This window comes from Bactrocera dorsalis, chromosome 5 (genome assembly GCF_023373825.1).
Source record: "Bactrocera dorsalis isolate Fly_Bdor chromosome 5, ASM2337382v1, whole genome shotgun sequence".
Classification (NCBI taxonomy): domain Eukaryota; kingdom Metazoa; phylum Arthropoda; class Insecta; order Diptera; family Tephritidae; genus Bactrocera; species Bactrocera dorsalis.
The window spans coordinates 23408269-23426795 of record NC_064307.1 but is presented as its reverse complement, the minus strand read 5'-3'; the positions used below and the strand labels follow the sequence as shown (position 1 = coordinate 23426795).

General features: G+C 36.2%; 1 protein-coding gene across 3 annotated transcripts in view; it reads right to left on the bottom strand.

The window, feature by feature from the left end:
* Positions 1–326: 326 nt before the first annotated feature.
* Positions 327–18527, bottom strand: part of LOC105227002 (putative phospholipase B-like lamina ancestor) — a 44592-nt gene continuing 26391 nt past the window's right edge. For 2 of the 3 annotated variants that reach the window (XM_049459512.1, XM_049459514.1), the window contains exons 2-5: positions 15339–15392; positions 2809–3814; positions 2249–2365; positions 327–2184 (exon numbers count right to left, since the gene is read on the bottom strand). In XM_049459512.1, coding sequence (XP_049315469.1) covers positions 525–2184; positions 2249–2365; positions 2809–3068 — 2037 coding nt within the window. In that variant the 5' untranslated portion in view covers positions 3069–3814; positions 15339–15392 and the 3' untranslated portion in view covers positions 327–524. Of the gene's footprint in view, positions 2185–2248; positions 2366–2808; positions 3815–15338; positions 15393–17861; positions 17966–18527 lie in introns of those variants that run through there. The other variant, XM_049459513.1, reaches the window with a different exon arrangement.

The window sequence follows — 18527 nt, the reverse complement described above, 5'->3', positions numbered from 1 at the left end:
AAGTTAGAAATCTTAAACCGATGTTGTACACACAACTGGCAATACAATCTTATTTTATTTTTACAAAAAAACATCCTAAAATGGACAACACTATGGAAGACTAATATTTACTTTCTTTACAATACAAAATTTTATATTTTTTAGACTATGGACGCACAAAAGTTAAATATTTTTTATCAATTTATTATTTTTTTATAAAAATAAAATCGAACAAGTTTTCACAAACGACTAAAATCACTAAAAATTGTTTAGAAGCAATCGCTACGAATTCTTTAGAAATCATAAAATTTACTAAATAAAAATTTGTTTTTGTTTTTACACGGAGTTTGGTAGCACACCAACGAATAAGTTAAAATGTAATGTAAAAATGGTTCGAAATTCCACACGGCAAATTAGAATGAAAACACACACGTGCAAGTGTGTATGTATTTATGTATATACAAATGGAGGAGTATGTGTGTATGTATGGCTGACTGTAAAATTAAATACAAAAAAAACTGCTACTTGATTGGCATAACCACCGCTCACCACGCCCACTTCGGTGAAACTTTGCCAAAATTAAATTCATCTGGGTGACCTTGATGCTCAACATCCGACATATGATTCGCTACCTCCGACCACTTGAATGGACCACTCGACGCCTCGCGCATTGCGATCGCTTGCATGTCATTGCGCACCGAACGACGATCGGTGATGCGCTCCAACTCGGCCAGCTGCGCCGCATCATCGATGCTCACGCTCAAACGATCGTCCTTCAAATTGGAGGCAATGTCTGTGGACTCACTGGCCACACTTGCCACCGACTCGCGCGTTTGTACATGCTGCAGCCGTATGAATATGGGACCGGCGAAGGCATGATAATCACTAATACCGATTTGCGCATTATACGAGAACAATTTAATGTCAATATTGCCATAGGCCACGGACTCTTCGCCCAGCAGATCACCGCGGAAACCGTGCTTGCGCATAAACTGATCGACTGCCTCCAGATTGGTGAGCTCATCTTCGAGTTTGGCTTTCATATCGTCATACGTGTTGTCAGCCGTTAAGCCGCTAGCTTGCAGCATTTCCTCGAAGTACGGCACACCATTGGCTATCCATGTGGAATTTTCACCGGTAAGGAAATTCTCGGATACATCCTTAAGATGCATACGTCCGGGCAACTGTTCAACGATCCACACCAAACCCTTATTGCGATTGTGACGCTCACTAATGGCCGCTTCATCGGCGGCATTCAAAGGCAATGCCGCGTCATCGTGTTTTTCATCCTCCGCCAGCGTCATATATAAATTATCTTGTGGTCGCAATTTATTCAAGTCCACCGTTATCCACTGTTTACAACCAGTGAATGGGTGACGTGACATTGCCTTCGCCCAGGTGCGTCGATTCTGCGCAATACGATTTGCGGCCATGACGCGTGCCGCCAACGGCAGCGCTTGTGTAACATTTACCGTCTTCCACAAGTCGAGATTCTCATTCTTAATGCCAACACCGCCGACAATCGATTGCACCTGACGTCCCTTAACAATGTAAAAGTCATCGGTCGAGCCGAGTATGCCGGGATAACCAGTGAATGTGATGTCTACGCCGGGCACCGTATTCGAGCGTTGATTCGGCGAGAAGTGATAGTGAAACTTGTAACGTTTCTGTATGCGCAACATTGAGGCATAACTAGCGGCGGTGCTATGGCCGAAGAGTAAACGCCATGTTGGCGAATCGCCAGTTTGAAAGATTTTCGTTAGCATTGTAGCGCTCGGTAGAAAGAAGTTCTTTGGTCCGGTTTCCGCTGCCGCCGCAATGGCATCAGCTGGCCTGTCTTCAACTTCAACTGCAGTATGCTTTGTCTGCGCAGCGTCAGCTGTTTGATTGTCTGTCTTCAATACGAAATTCTCGAAGTATATTTTAAGATCTTGTATATCTGCCGCTGCATTCAAGAGTAGAAAATCGGAGAATGGTATTTCTTCTTCGAGATCGGAACGTGCACGTGACGCGCCGCGTATGTACCCTGTCTCTAGACCCTCAAGTTGTCTAAAGTAAAGACTGATCTGATGCCAGTAGTGATCATGTTCGCCACGTTGTAAAGCCGTCTCCTTGATACTCATATAATTTTCATCGAGTAGCTCGCGCAGCCAAGTGCAGAAATTCTGTGAACTCTCATCACGATTGCAGGAGGATTCGATGGTGCTGTGTTGGACGAAAGAAAGATTTATAAAATGCTCTCAGGAGTAGTAAATAGAGTTTGGCTTACTTCTTCCATTGATTATAGATGTTGTTCCATGTCAAAGAGCCCTCAAGTATGCCAGCACCGAAAGCCTGTACCCAGTCGGGGTAGGTTCGTTGTGTTTCCACCTCTATTTGCGCCCAACTATAAAATAAGATAAAAGCGAAATTAAAAAATGAAATTATGAGGTTCTTTATTGTGTACTGATGCAAGAAAGATCCTAACCTCAATGGCAATGACTACCTATCACCCCAAGGATTCATAAAGTCTTCTCTGTGGAGGAGTCTCAACCACAACAGATCGAGCTGACAAGATTCATAAAGTCTTCTCTGTGGAAAAGCCTATACCACAACATATCAAGATAACTAGAGCGACTCAAATTACTTGAAAACAGAGTTGCTTTAGAAACTTAAAACACCACTGCCAGTGTTTCTACTTTCCCAGATCTCAAGCTCGAAAACCTTCTTTACATAGAGTTTTTTGGAGTTATGAGAGTTTCTACTACCTTTCACTTTATATAAGAAAACCTTTCATCTTTCCAGACCTCTTAAATCATCAAAGACAAAATTTTTTATTATACCACTTACCCATTTTCATAGATGGAATCCTTATAACAGACTCTAGCAGCACCCTTTGGAATGTTAAGAAGATCATTTTGCTGTTTCCAGTATTCAATGTGAAATCCCGTATGTTTCGACCAAAATGCAGTAGCACAGTAGGTACCATTATATTTCGGACGTTCCATATAGCTAATGAAGAAAGCTCCGATCACAAGTAAGCCAGCACCGATAAGGATGTAAGTCCCTATCCGAGTTTTTTGCCAAGATGCTCCGACAACTTTAAGCATTGTTCCGGCCGTCTTGAAGCTTACTGGTTACAAAAGCGAAAGAAATACGTTTAAGCGCCTAAAACGCTGCTTAAAATTCCTACTTTCCTTTGCTTGTGTATTTGAAAATATTGTATTTGCTAAGATAAGAGCCTCTTATTCTTTTATAATACAGATTATTTTTAATTAGATTTGATTTCACAAGTGATATTTAGCTGGTAACGGCACAAATATGCTGTGACTAGGGTCTTACACGCGGCTATAATTGTGGTCAGCGCGTGCCGCGTACGAATGTCCAAAACTGCGGCGGTGTGTGCCGATGTTGTTGGCTGCTACAACAACAACTGTGTGTGTAACGTTGGCACAAGCGAGGTGGTTAGCACCGAGGTATAGGGTTTCTGTGGCCACTTTGACTGGCAAAACGACCGTGTTGCTCATCGGAGGAGGCGTTCAGGACGCTAGCTGTTTGGCTTATGGGAAAGAAACTAAGTTCTGTGTTGTCTGATTGCCACTTCCTTAATATTTTTTTTCTTGTTTTGTGATCTATAAATGCAAATCGCTGGTTTTGTGTTTTTAGTGCGGCGGTGAATGCCCTAAAATTTGGTATCTTCTTTTTAGAATCGGTTGTGTTGGAAGCACTTTGAAAACATTCGTTTTTGTTGTAGATTTTTGAATGCCAAAATTTTCGTTGTTGTTTGATTATATATTTGATTTGTAAAATTTGTAAAATAGGCTGGAGTTAGTTTGAGTTTTGGTCAATGAAGTCCCTGGAAGAAGAAATATAGAATATATAAATTTAATAAGGCGAGAGAAAATTTTAAAAAATATTTTTTTTATTATATTTACTAGTTATTATTTTTTATACTAAAAAAAATAAGCAATATTTTTTTATTAAATTTTTTTTTGTTAAAAATATTGATTATTATTTTTTTAATTTTTAAATTAAATAATGATTCAATAATTTTTTTTTATAAAAAATAAATCAATATATTTTACTTTTTATATTTCTAGCACCATCAACAGTGAACTACCGTTTCGTGTATCACAGTCGAACTCAAGCAACATAATGTTAACTAAAGGTAAGGACCTCAATATTTATACCAAAAGAACTTAGCTGAAAGAGTGAGTACTTAATAAAGCAAAGCAGAGAACAGTAAAGATCCCATGAAAGTTCATAAGTGTCATACTCTGAGCACCATTTTCGAAAGAGTAAATCTAGATAAACAATCAAAATCTACATTAAAAAAATTATAAAATATTGACTCCTCAATACTAAACTGGCATTTCCGGTACGTCAAAACTCATTAAAGAATACCAAAAACTAATTATCCTAAATCTCAAAAGTTTCGCGTGCAAAATCAAATTCCAATAACACACCCACCTTACCTCACTTGCTTGTATTATGATGCCATCGCTTCAAATTAATGGCACTTAATCGATGAATGAAGCCAATTTCGGTTGCGTAAAAAATCCCTAATAATGTTTATAAAATCATCTAATTGAAATTCAAAAATTTATTGCCGAAAATCTTCATCAAGTAAATATTTATTTATGCGAATTTTGGCAGCTTGTGGAAAATTTTAATGTATTTGCGCCATTTACCGTTATACCATATGACCCAGAGTATAGAGCTTATTAAATATTTGTGGAAAAATGGAAATCATAAAATATTTACCAAAAGTGAAAAGTCGATTTGTTGAAAAGTACATTTAGTAGATAAATAATTTTCGAATATTTACTGGCAGACAGGCGTGGGTACTACGCTGTAGATTGTAGAAAATTAGATCCTATGCAAATTAAGCAAATAAATAATCGCTGTTATACAAATATTATTCCAATAAATCGATATTTTCCAGCAACAGCAGATAAACAAAGACGTGCAAAATTATCTGGTATGTAGAAAATTCATATTTATTTTGAAATTTTGATTTACTTTTCAATATTTTAATAATTATTAATTTTATTAATTGATTTAGAGAGCAGCTCCCACCTTTGCTCCCACGATTTCTTGTAGTGCGTTATGATCTTAAAATTGATAGTCGGTTTATCGTTCCGAAGCAACACACGAAATGTCTGCGCGACTCTCTCATTCTCTTTCTATTACACAAAATAATGAGTTATGTGATATAAATGAGTTTATATGAGAACTCACACTATATCTTTTCTGTTTTATAGCCTTGGGAAAAATATGGATCGCTGTTTAGGGTATAGAAAGCGCTGAAGAAAATAAAATGTCATATTCTATATTTTTGCGAAGCTCTCAAGAAAACTAAGCGGCACAACTGGTGTAAAATTAAAAAAAAAAAAATTTTCCCATATTTTGATACATTATACCTTTGAGTATAACATAGTACAGTTTGAAATCGTTATCTCACATATTTTTTAATTTATAGCCTTTTTAAATGCAGCCGCTCAGTACAATCAGCTCCATCGGTTTATGTTTTAAAATGTTTTTCTTAATGGCTTACCTTGATTTAGGGGTTTCAAAAACCGATATTTTTTATGGTCTTATTTCTACAACTTCTCTAGAATATTACCCTAAATTTTCAAGTTGATCAGAGTAATAGTTTCGGAGATACAGCTTTGAGACTTATGCGCTCGAGACGAGCTACGCTAAGTGCGCCGTTTTTAAACGCGTTTTTCTCGAAACTGAGTGTTTTGAAGTCGGTTGGCAAGATTTTGCGACAACTCCATAACCGATCTTCATAGAATTTTACACAAGTCTTTGAAATACAATTCTTAAAGACTTGACGGAAGGACTGTTTTCGATTACAACTATTTAAATATGTATGTTTGGAACCATAAAAAATTCTAATAAACTGTTATATTTTTATATGGAAAAAAATTATTGAAAAAAGGCTGTTTTTTAGCCGGGGAAGCCTACGTATACCCTTGAACAAAATTTGGCCAATCCAAGCTTATCATTTATAGTAAAGCATTGCTTTCAAAATGGTTCGAAAAATAAAAAGTCAAGGCATTGTATAAACCTATAAGTATCAAAAGAATCAGCCGCTTTCCAAAAATTGTACACAGCTGAGGTCACTTGATCGAAATCTACTTTTTTTAAGCACAGAGATGTAAATATTATTTTTTTTTTGTGAAAAAGTATTTGTAATGGGAAAGGTTAAAAGCTTTCAAGAATATTTTCGAAACGAAAGTTTAGTGCATATTTATTGTTTCTGCTCACTACCTCTGAGGCTGCAATGCAGAGGCGTTACCAGGCGTTTTTCGATGTTCGGTTTCCTAGGAGGCCTATTTTCACCCATATAATTTACACAGTTCTAAATCAATCTACTTGCAACAATAAACATATATAAACAGACGAAAATTAATATATAAAAACAGCTACACTTCAGGAATATATTGATTCCTAAACAATCTCAGTCAGAACAATCAACAAGAAGTATTTTAAACAAAAACTAAAATAAATATATAAAAATGAGTTACAATTCAATTGTATTCATTAACAAGACATGTTAAAACAAACTACTTTTATTAATATAAACAAAAACAGAATTAAATATAAAAGATTAGGTAAAATTCTATAAACATTTCGAATTAGACTCGAAACATCTGAAAATATTTTAGACAGAACTATGTAAAATTAGTGTTTAGGAATTTAAATAATCGAAAAATTTTAAAATATGTAGCAAATATTTAGCCGTAACAAGTATTACTTTAGTAGTACAATATTTGGGGGCAACAATTTATGATATTTAAGATTGGTTATCTGTAGGTTTACTCAATGGACCAAGGGTTTTCTAAAGGCAAGACTGGGCATCACAGATAAATTACAAATTTTAAAATTTCCTAAAAAAAGTCCACCTGGACTTTTTAATATCAGAAAAGAAACCAACTATTCAAATATAAAAACAGTTCAATTTGGAAATATCACCAAAGGCTTAGTATTACAATTAACCGGAAAGCCATTCATAGTTTGTAAACAAATTTCTAAAAAAGAACAAACAATTTCAGAATTTCTTTGTTAATTGTGTGTTTGTAAAAATAAAAATTCGAGTAAAATATTTAAATTTTTTTATATAAAAAATTTTTTGAAAAAAGGCTGTATTTTACCCAAGAAAACTCATGTAGTCCTTTAATTATTCACGATCTTTTTGTTGCTAATCTGTTCCACGTAGATTTCCTTTCATCTTTCTAGATTTAGCATCACTAGTGTTGCAATCTGGCTACTCACAATTTTATTGTGTTATTAAAGTATGACATTTTTGATAGTATACATACTAAGAGTTTTTGACATACGAAAGCTTTAGTGTTGGGTGACAGTAACTTAAAATATTCTTCTCGACCAAAATATAGAATTAATTCGAGAACATTTTTTTTTTACAACTTTCGATCTGGTTTAACTCATCAAGAGTGCATAGATCAACTTGATTCGATTTTTGGCGAGGAAGCTCCATCAAAAACCAGTGTTGATCGATGCTATGGTGAATTCTATCGAGATCGTAGATCACTGCAAATAGGATTTCGGAAAAGTCGTCCAAAATCAGTTTTTGTTTCGGAAACAAATGCTGTGCGCAAACTGCAAGATCGTCATGTGACTTATCCTGAGTTTCTGACAACCCGAAAGTAATCAGCAGTCGTTCGTTTGGGTGTTTCATGATCAGTCGAATTCAACCAAAGTATTTCGCGAACGAAGCATTTCCAAGCAAAATGGTTGCCAGTTTTTTTTTTTGGAAAAACTGAACATTTCGCAAGCATACCACTAGAAGACTGATCATTTTTTACCACGACAATGCGAGCTCTCACATATCGACTGAAGCACATGCATTTTTGAGCACTCAAAACATCAGTTTAATGTCCTCCGTACAGTCCTGACTTGGTACCGTATGCCTTTTTTTTAAATAAACTAATAGGTCAACGTTTTTCGGCACCACAAGAGGCGTTCAAAAGGCCTGTTTTGGAGATACCTCAATCAGAGTGGCAAAAGTGCTTCAACAATTGGTTCAAAGGCATACAAAAGTGTAAAGGTTTTTCCGATGTTTAAAATTTGTTTTTGTTCTCAAATCCAGAAACATAAAAGGCAACCTGTGTAAGCATAGTTTTTCAAATGACAAAAGAACACTCAATTAAAAAAAAATATCTATGAAGATATTTCATAAAATTCTCAGATAAAAAATCTTACACACCAATTTCTTTCTTGTGGTTTTTGGAGGACTTCTACAGAGAGAAAAGCATAAAAAATCGTTGATCCATCGGTGAAATATATTTTAGCCGAGCGAGTGTTCCTTTGCCGTTCGCTTGGCAACCACCGAAGCTAATATAACTAAAAGTGGTTTCTGATTTTCAAAATTGTAATAAAGTTAATAATTTACACACAGGTCATTGTATACATACATAAATATAAATAGTATAGTTCTCTTTTTATACTTGTTGGTAATCTAAATATTTGAAAACATTGCAATCGTTTGTATTTAACCAATAAATCCGATTTATGGCCGCAATTGCGGTTTATGGCGAAATATAAACAGAAATTTCAGAAATCATTAAATACGAAAGTGGCTTGTAAACAAAAAGCTAGAAGAGCTTAAGTATATACAAGCAGCATACAACATATTAGCAAAATTTACAGAAAAGCTGCCGGAAAATAAAAGAAATTCGCTAAATTCCATTGGAATACACGTTTTTTTCCAAATAAAAAAACACTTTTTGTTTAAGTATTTTGTAGACCAAAAGTGATAAAAACAAATCAGTAAAAAATAAATACAATTTAAAAAAAATCTAAATCGCTTGGTTGATAAACAATAGTTAAAATAAATATCTTTCTGGGTTATTAAAAGTTTAGAACAGACATCGAGGCGTGTGCGCCGCAGCGTCCTTACTGGAGGTGTGATGCCAAGTTCAATATAAGTGCAATTAAAAAACTGAGCATGGGCGTATATACTTATGGTGGTTGTTCTAAAATGTAGAGTATAAGTGTATACAAATCAAATCACTTTTTTAATGTATATAGTTGAATAATGCATTTTTTTTACTGTGTAGGGTACAGTGATGGGCCATCAAATGGAAACATTCGTTTCAGTCGCACACCAAGCCTCATCACTGCTTCTTCTACTTAATTAGGTATCACTAGGGCTTTTGCCACCAACTCTCGAATCGAAAAGATTTTTAGAAATATTTGACTGCTTTGAAAATATAGTTGCCAGCTGTTAGCTTATTCGCCTTCCTCCTGGTAGCCAGCATGTATTCAGTCCTACCCTCATCTACCAAAAGATCCCATTTAGATGATTGTTGTTGTTATTGTAACGGTTATATAGTCCCCGTAAGGATGATAAGGTGTTTTTTTCCAACGGTAGGTCTAGAAAATGTGCTGTTTCGATGGAGTCGGACCATAGGGAGATGGGTGAGGGGTGTGTAAGGTTAGCTGGACATGCAAAGAGGTGGTTAGTGTCATGCAAGGACTCGTTGCACACTGGACATATATTTGATATATCGTGGTCGATTCTGGATAAGTACGAGTTTAACCTGCTACAATATCCAAGCTGCGCAAGGGTCACTTGCGATTCACGTGAAAACTCGAGCTCTTCGTCTGTAATAAGTGGTGGTTTGACTCCTAGTACGCCATTCATTGAGAGAGAGTCGGTGAAAGTATTTATGGCTCCACTGTGAATGTCTGAAGTTTGTTGCGTCCGAGGCCTGATCGGTGTATGGTTTTATGTCGTCGTCGTAGTTGAGGAAGGACCTCTAGGTGATGCTGTCGTTGTTGTAGGGATAGAATTCTGCCTAGTTAACAGTCCTTGGCCGGATAAATATCCGGGTGCGTTCCGGTTACGTAAACCCGACTGTCATAGGAACGGACTCTTGATGATCCTAGAAGGCGGTTCCGCTACAAGCAGGTGACTGCAGAGATGATTTTCTCGAAAACACCTCAGCAGAAACTTCTTGGAAAGGGGTTCATTAACCTCCTTAACTGGGAGCATACGGGCCTTACTGTGCGAATGTTCAATGGGCAACATCAACAGCTCTCCCGTTGTAATCCGATGTCATGTGTTCTGTAGCTTATTCGTATGTTGTATTTGGCACGTTGCCCACAACGTCTCATTGTCTTTTCCCCAAGTGCTACCGGCTAGCGACTTGAGGATTTTGTTGCGGCCCTGTACATTGACAATAATCGTGGTTTAAATAATAGGGTTATTGACAGTCAGGGTTTTAATATGGTCGCTGTGAATTTAGATGGGGAGAGTGTTAGGTTCCGTTCAGGAAACAGGAGACATCCCGCTTGCTCAGCCCAGCCAGATATTGATCTGCTCTGCGTAAAATCCATTATGAAGTTAAAGAAGTCACATGATAAAGGATCACATATTCTGAAAGAACCAACGGTTCGGAGAGATCCGGTTCTATTTTGAAGGCACTGCAGGGGTTGGTCAACGTTAATCTGCAAAGGCATATTAATTTTTCCGGTATACTAAGCTCAGATAATTTGGCATACAAACGAACCCTTATCGGGCTATCAAAAGCTGCCTTAAAAGCGACGAACAAATGGCGAGTGCCGTTTTCTTTTTCTCTGATCTTTTACCAGATTCGAATAAACCAGTTTAAATATTTGATCAATGGTTGAACGACCAGGATAGTTTGCTGGCTTCAGTCTTTCACACAATTTGCTTAACTGGATATTGTTGTCGATGATCTTGCTGATCGATGATCTTGTACTCAATGTTTCGGTAGTTGGCGCAGTTCATAGGGTCGTCTTCGCATGAAACATTGAACAATTTCAAAATATTTAAGAACAGCATCTGATATAGTTGGATATATTTTACGATCAGAGACCGTTTTTGAGGAGTTTGAGTATAATTTGGAAAAATTTATTATAATTGTGAAAACAAAAAAAGTTCAAGATGTTAGCTTGTACTTTTCGGCTAGAGATCATTAAGATCAAAAACAATAAAAAATAGATTCATAAATTCTTAACTCTCTACAATGTATATTTTAATACAGCTGCGTTTCCATTTCAATGCCCACCGCTGTATGCATAAACATTAAACTCAGCGCGCGCGTGCTTTCATTTGCAATAATTATCCACTACAACTCAAAGGAATGCGTAATGGTTAATTTTTTTTTAATCGATTTCGACGATTTGCCCTCACCGCCACCAATTGTTTATACTAAAAGATATTTTAATGCGGCAATTGTGCGCTTTTAAAGGTTATCTCTATGTTTTCTTCTCTTACACACAGAATGTAGTGGCTGAGCGTGTGTGGCTAAATGTGCTTTTCAGCAGCTTTCCTGCCACTTCGGCCATTTATTGACGCCACATGACTTTTCAATGTTTCGGAAATCGAAATCTCGGGGAGAAGTGGTAATAATGGTTTTGTAAATCTTGTATATAAATGTTGTAGGCGAGTGATCCAATATTGTATTTAGCTTTTCAAAGTTTTTTTTTTGTTTTTAATGTAGACCTCCGAGTGCATGTTTTTATTGTCCTTCGTATGAAGACGTAAAAGCCATATATTCTTCAGATTTTTTATTGTTGATTCAATGCTGACGTTTAATGAAGTAAAATATATTTTTTATTTCAAAAATTTGCTGCTGGCATTCTGTAGTAAGAGAGTGGTGTCTTGCGCTGATTGAAATTCATCATTTTCATTTTATAATCTTTAAGAATTTGCATACGTCATTGTTATGTATATAAAAAAGTATGTTGTTGAAGAGGGAAAAAGATTTCATTTTTGGTGGAGAAAATATTCAATATTTTGAAGTTAAAAATAAAAATTATTATGAGGTCAATCTCGACCTGATCTTCAAAATTCCAATTTTAGGTTTTTTCTTTCTTTCGTCGAAGTAACGTAAATCCAGTCGCATCTTTTTACCGGAAATGGCGTCGCAATGGCGGAGTTTAAAATATTATTTACGAAAAATTTCAGATTTTTTTTTTTAATAGTGTCTGCTTGCAACGGTAAAAAATCTAATAAAATATTCCATTTTTTATACGAAAAAAAAATTGTTAAAAAAAATATTGTTTTTTAGGCGAGGAAAGCTATGTAACTCTTTAAGAAATGCTGATCTTAACAGTACATGGGATCGAAGAAATTCTAGCCCAGTTCGATTGTTTAAGTAGAGTAGTCCACTATAATGACTGTCAAAGCGAGCGTTAAAAATATCAAACTCTTCATGTCCCAACTCTTGAAAGATCTGACTAGTTATCTAATGTCTTCAAATTTAACGATCTGAACCTGACATAAGGAACGATTAAGCCAAGAAGCTCTAAGCTCAATTCTGATACGAAAAATTACGTAAAACCAACGAAAACGGAAACTTTAACGCATAAAAGCAGAGAAAAAAAATTGTTAGAATGTTCTGAGATCAGAAAAAAAAATATAATAGTAAAGAATAATCTCTCCAGAGACAGTTTCCGTCAACTGGTCGCACTCTACACTGTACGTTTGAGAAACACCAGTCCAACATGGGCGTGATCTCTTCTGCAAACTGCCGGCTTTGCGACATATAACCGGAAACTCCTGAGCATCCGATTCTAGATTGCATAGAAATCTGTAGTTTCAGGTGCTTGGGTGCATATCTCTGAACAGAGATCACGTCACCTCAATAGCTTACTGGTGCCTGAAATTCATTAGAGTGCTAGGCGTTTGTGAAGGCATGTGATAGAGCAGAGCATAATAGAGCTTAGATCGCGGTGCAAACCTGAATAAAATTCTATTCTATTCCAACTATAAAGGAAAGTGAGTTGAAACTTCTGCTTCCAGAGCAAAAGAAGCTCATCCAAAAAAACTAGTACTAAAAATGTTTATATATAAAATTATATCTTATTTAAAATTACTATTTTTCAATTTTACAAGTCTGTATCACTGTAATAAGTCTTCATAAACTTAGCCTTTTTTGTGTCGAACTCAACTCGGTAACTTTGTTGCTGCTTTCACGTGTAATTTTGCTGACAAGCGAGCAGCACACAAAGCTAGCAAGCAGCGAAATGGCGAATCGAAGACGGCTATGGTAACGTTAGATACTTACATATCTATAGCTTTATTAGCGAACAAGGAATGTACGTCTGCTCTAACCACATAAACTCTTTTTTGACATTAATTGCAAATTTCTGTAATATTAAAATGTAAACGCAATGTAAATTCCATCTAATGTATACAAAGTCTTTATGGAAATGCGAAAAGTGAAAGATTAATAGACTGGCATACTAGCTCCACAAAGCCTTGTATTCGCACAATCAAAGCGAATGCGAAAAATAATTACATTTCGACGCGGAAAATATGATTTTTTAACGAAAGTAATGTAAACTATGAAAATTTCAAAGGCAGACGCGCCTTACTTATATAATATACAGGTGATTTGTGGAAATTTTTACAGCGATTGTATGGGAATACATATTCAGACGAGTAAGCTTAGCATTAGAAGTGAAAGGAAAAATTAATGGCATTATATTCTGTGAGCATTTCCTTAATTCATTTTTTAAAATATGCATACCCATTGGTACTTATTTATGCCTGTTGTTTTTATGATGCGAAAATATTTTTGAAACACAGTGGCATTTAATTTATTAGCTTCGATCTGCACAATAATCAAAATGTCTGTAGTTCAACATGTTTAATTACTGTTGTGCGAGTATTTGGGGTAATTAGTCGAAATGTGCTTAGGAGGGAAGCATTAATTGTTAATGTGGGTGTTTTTGAAAATGTAAACTTTTTTCCAAAAATTATTTAGCGTGTGGAGTTAAATGAATGCCTGCATATGAATATTACAGTTATTTCATTGTTCCAGTGTTCTATTTGCTTAATTTTATTATGGCGATAATCATTAATGATCGCTGTCATACAAAAAGAATCATGTGTACATATGTCCATGTGTATACAATTATTTATGAATAAACAATCAAAAAATGTTCTGAAAAAACTATAGAAACTGGAATATATTTGCCCACAATTATTAAAAAAATTCCACGTTTTATTACAAAATAAGATTTTTCTAAAAGAACATCATACGTTGGACTTTTGACCAATTTGAAGTCACCAGTCTAAAGAAAAACACTACAAGTTAAGTTTTCCCACAATCTGCGCCAACAACCGAAGGATAAGCCTCCTTAACATCGCATATAAGGTTCTATCGAGCGCATTGTGTGAAATATTAAAATCCACCATCAGCAAGCTGATTGGACTTTATCAGTATGGTTTTAGGCCTGGAAAATCAACAACTGATCAGATATTCACCATACACCAGGTCTTGGATAAGATACGTGAAAAGAGGATCGACACACACCGTCTCTTCATCGATTTTAAAGCTGCTTTGACAGCACGAATAGAGCTGCCTTTATGCTGCGATGTCTGAATTTTGTATCCCAGTAAAAATAATACGGCTGTATGAACTGACGTTGGGCTCCCACTTCACTGTTGACAGTCATAACTTTGAAGTTGTAGATAATTTCGTCCATCTTGGAACCAGTATTAACAGAAACAATAATGTCAGCCTCGAAATCCAACGGAGAATAACTCTTGCCAACCGGTGCTACTTCGGGCTAAGTAGGCAATTGAGAAGTAAAATCTCTCTCGACGAACAAAAACAAAATTCTACAAGTCACTCATGATCCCCGTTCTCCTACATGGCGCAGAGGCATGGACGTTACAACAAGTGATGAGTTGACGTAACGAATTCTCGAGAGAAAGGTTCTGCTAAAGATTTATGGTCCTGTGAGCGTTGGCCACAGCAAATATCGCATTCGATAGAACGACGAACTGTGCGAGATATACCACAACATTGAGATAGTTCAGCGAATTAAGAGACAGCGGCTACGCTGGCTAGACCATGTCATCCGAATCGACGAAAACACACCAGCTCTGAAAGTATTCGACGCTGTACCCGCCGGGGGAAGCAGAGGAAGAGGAAGACCCCCACACCATTGGAAAGACCTGGTGGAAAAGGACCTGGTTTCGCTTGGAATCACCAATTGGCGCCACATCGCGGAAAGAAGAAACGACTGGCGCGCTGTTGTCAAGTCGGCTATATCCGCCTAAGCGGTTTTACGCCAGTAAAGAAGAAGAAGGTTCTTGTTGGTATACCCCCAGTATGCTATGTGTAAAGGTTGTTGTATTTATTTTGAACATTTTCATAATTACTGAAACTCAAATTAGTATAACAATACGAGCTAAAAAGGTTTTTTTTTATTCTAATAATAAAGCAGTCACGGTATTACTTCCTTTTTTCTTCTGCATATATCTACACTTTCGCATTTGAATAATCGACTTTACTATACCACACAACAAGTGTCTACAAAAACGTTACAAAATTATGAAATTTCGAAATATTTTCATCATTTACCTTTTGGTCCCGGGTTCAGGAGAGCACTGTTCCACAAGTCACCCCATTGAAATACTGAAATAAAAGGAAGGCAGATAGTGTTTTCATTATAGAAACAGATATTAAAGGCGTAATAATAACGATGTATATAAGCAAAGTCAAATATTTGTACTATCTATTGTATAATTAGATTGAAGATATGCTGTAATAAAATTCGTAAATATGTAGTTCATATATGTACATATATGAATATATACAAATATCTAAGTAAATTTGCATTGCTTGCTTCCAACTTTCGATTCATTTGTCAGTTATAAATACGATTCCACTACTCCGATCGCGCCCGTTGAAGCAAGTTATCCGAGTTTTGAATAATACCAGACAGCTAAACAAATAAAGGCGCTTACGGCGTTCGCCCAGCAATAATAACATCATCAATATTAGTTTCCTATTTGCTGTATATATTATGGCATAATACTCGAGCTCCTGGGACTTGTAATTAACACTTTATTATTGCTATCATGCCTTACTTTTTTGTGTCCAGCGTATTGATTGTATTCCTAGCAGCAATTGATCGCGCGCAAAGCTAAGTAAACGAATATTTATTTGTACTACGGTTTATGCGCACGCGCAAATAAGTCATGGAAATTGATGCATATGACATCTCTGATCAACATACTTGTATATATATCCACAACTAACTTAAAACAACAAATGGAAGTTAGTTTGGGTGTGTATAGTGTATAGAAAACTTATGGGTTCATTTGAGAAGTTTTCAAATTTTGTATTGAAAGTTACAATTTGCGACACTGCTGTCCAATTGGCATCTACGAGTATAATCATAATTAAAAATTAATGGTCGTTTTAAGATATATTTTTTGATTTCTAGATCACCGCGCTGACAACAAATGGGACTTTTTCTCAATTTTGGCCGTTATAAGGTCAACCGAAAGTTCGAAAATCTGTGTATTAGGTATGTTGGGGCTAATGTAAATATTTTATTCATTTACGCAATTTTTAATCAAAGGCACACTGTTAACCGGGGAAGATTCTATCTGAAGCTCAATAATATACTTCGAACGTTTAACCCATTTTTCGGAAGACGATTCCATTTTAACTATTTTGGGCGAAAGAAACACTATTTGCTCAAGTAGCTAGGCTAAGTGCGCAGATTTCTCGAGAACTACTCAACCGATCTTCTTGAAATTTTGCACAGTTCTTTGAGATACAATTCTTAAAGACTTGGACGAAGATTTTTTTCCGATTACAACTATTTGAAAACAAAATTTGCGAAATTTTCACTGAAAACATTGTTGAAAAAAGGCTGTTTTTTAAAAACTGAACGATGAAGTCTTTGTATAGAAAATTTTTTTGTTTGACGAGATAAGAATCTTATTAATATTATAGATTCGAGATATATATTATAGATTCGAGATATATATTATAGATTCGGTGCAGTCGGAGTTAGCATTTTTTCTAATTTTTTAATTTTTTTTAAACACCCTGTATACGCTCTCCTATTGAAAGTAGAAAGTATGTATATACTTATATTAAGCAGAAATCATTTTAAAAACATATATTTTTTTAATATTTTTTTCCTAATTTAATTTTTTTAAGTAAAAAAAAATCACTTTTGAACCACCCTGTTTAAGCACTCGCGTTATAAGTACTGCGATTGAATTTTAAGTTAACAAAGGTAATAGTTAAAGAGAAATTACGCGCAAAACATTCCACAGCAGGCATTTTCAGCTTCCTTAAATATTTTAATAAAACTCGTTTACAACACACACACAGTCACACAAATCTTCCATAATTAGCACGAAAGTGTTGCGTTGCCGACTTTTTTTTAATTCTTTTTTATACATTGTGCTAATTAACGTTTTATAAATACACTGTGTGTATACATATGTGCGTACATGTGTAAGTGTGTCAACAATTAAAACGCCCACACTAAAGTTCACAAAAAATGTAGTAAATATGAGTAAAATAAAAAAAGTAAAAGCGAGAAGTTGTAAATCATAATCATAAGCTATAATATTGAAACGCGGCAAGCGCTTGGCAACACCACAAACATATACAGCCAAACAAATGGGAAAACTAATATGACAGCCGCCACATTTTATGAATATATTTAGAATAACACTTGAGTTACTAGGTCACACTAGACCACAGTAGTCCAACGAGGGCTGTGCTTTTCATAGAGCGCCACATTTCACCAAGGCTGCAAGCGTCAAATAGGCGCAGTTGGTTGGCCTGGCGCGGTTGACACGCGGCCACGTGCTCAGCCAGTGATACACGTGTAAACAAAACACTATGCCTAGCCATGCCTTGCTAAGCGTCAGATAAAGAAATCCATATAGCAGAGCATGCAGCGATAAGCCGGAAATTTCACGAAATTAGAAATGAATCACGCCCCATAACAAAAAATTAACTAATCACTAAAATATTTTTTATTAAAATGCAACTATTTCACCAAAAAAACACAAGTGAATCACTGTTTCACATATAAGTACTATGTAAATATGTATATTTGTCGGCGTGTACCTTCGATAAAAGATATTTTCAATGTTGTTGAACTGCGATATTCACAGCAACGAGCGTCACATACGTTAGCGCGGAGTGAGTGTACGTACAGAACTACCGCAAGAGCGACGCGCAAGCGATGGATTAGGCGAGCACGATCAGTGGAGATGCGCTGGGGCTGGCGTGGATGGATGGTGGCGCTGATGGTGGGGAGGAGGTGGTGAAATGGCGCGCGAGCAACCAAGCAGGCGCTCAACTGTTGTGCTGAGTTGTTGTAAAAAGAGCGTGCGCACAGAGCGAACCACGAGCGGCGTGTGAGCGCATATGCGGAAAATGAACTCAAAGAGCGAATGCGAAGGTGTAAAAAGCATACAAAATGTTGCTTAGTTCTTATATTCGATTTGCAATTGATTCGCGAGGTGTGCTGATTTTTTTTCGATTTTTTTTCGAAATGTTCTACGCTACGTAACCAAGTCAATGGCTCGTGGCTGTGCGGGCGATTTGTCGCTAAGTTGTATGTATGTATGTATGTAGCGGCATATGCACTTGCGTGCGTATACATGTGTGTGGTTATTTGAAAACTTGATCGTGACGTCGATATTTGCAGCGCGCCGCTCATTGAAGGTTGACAAGTACGAGTTTTGTGCCGGCTGTCAGCTGTTCGCGCGCCTGCTGATTTTGCATTAT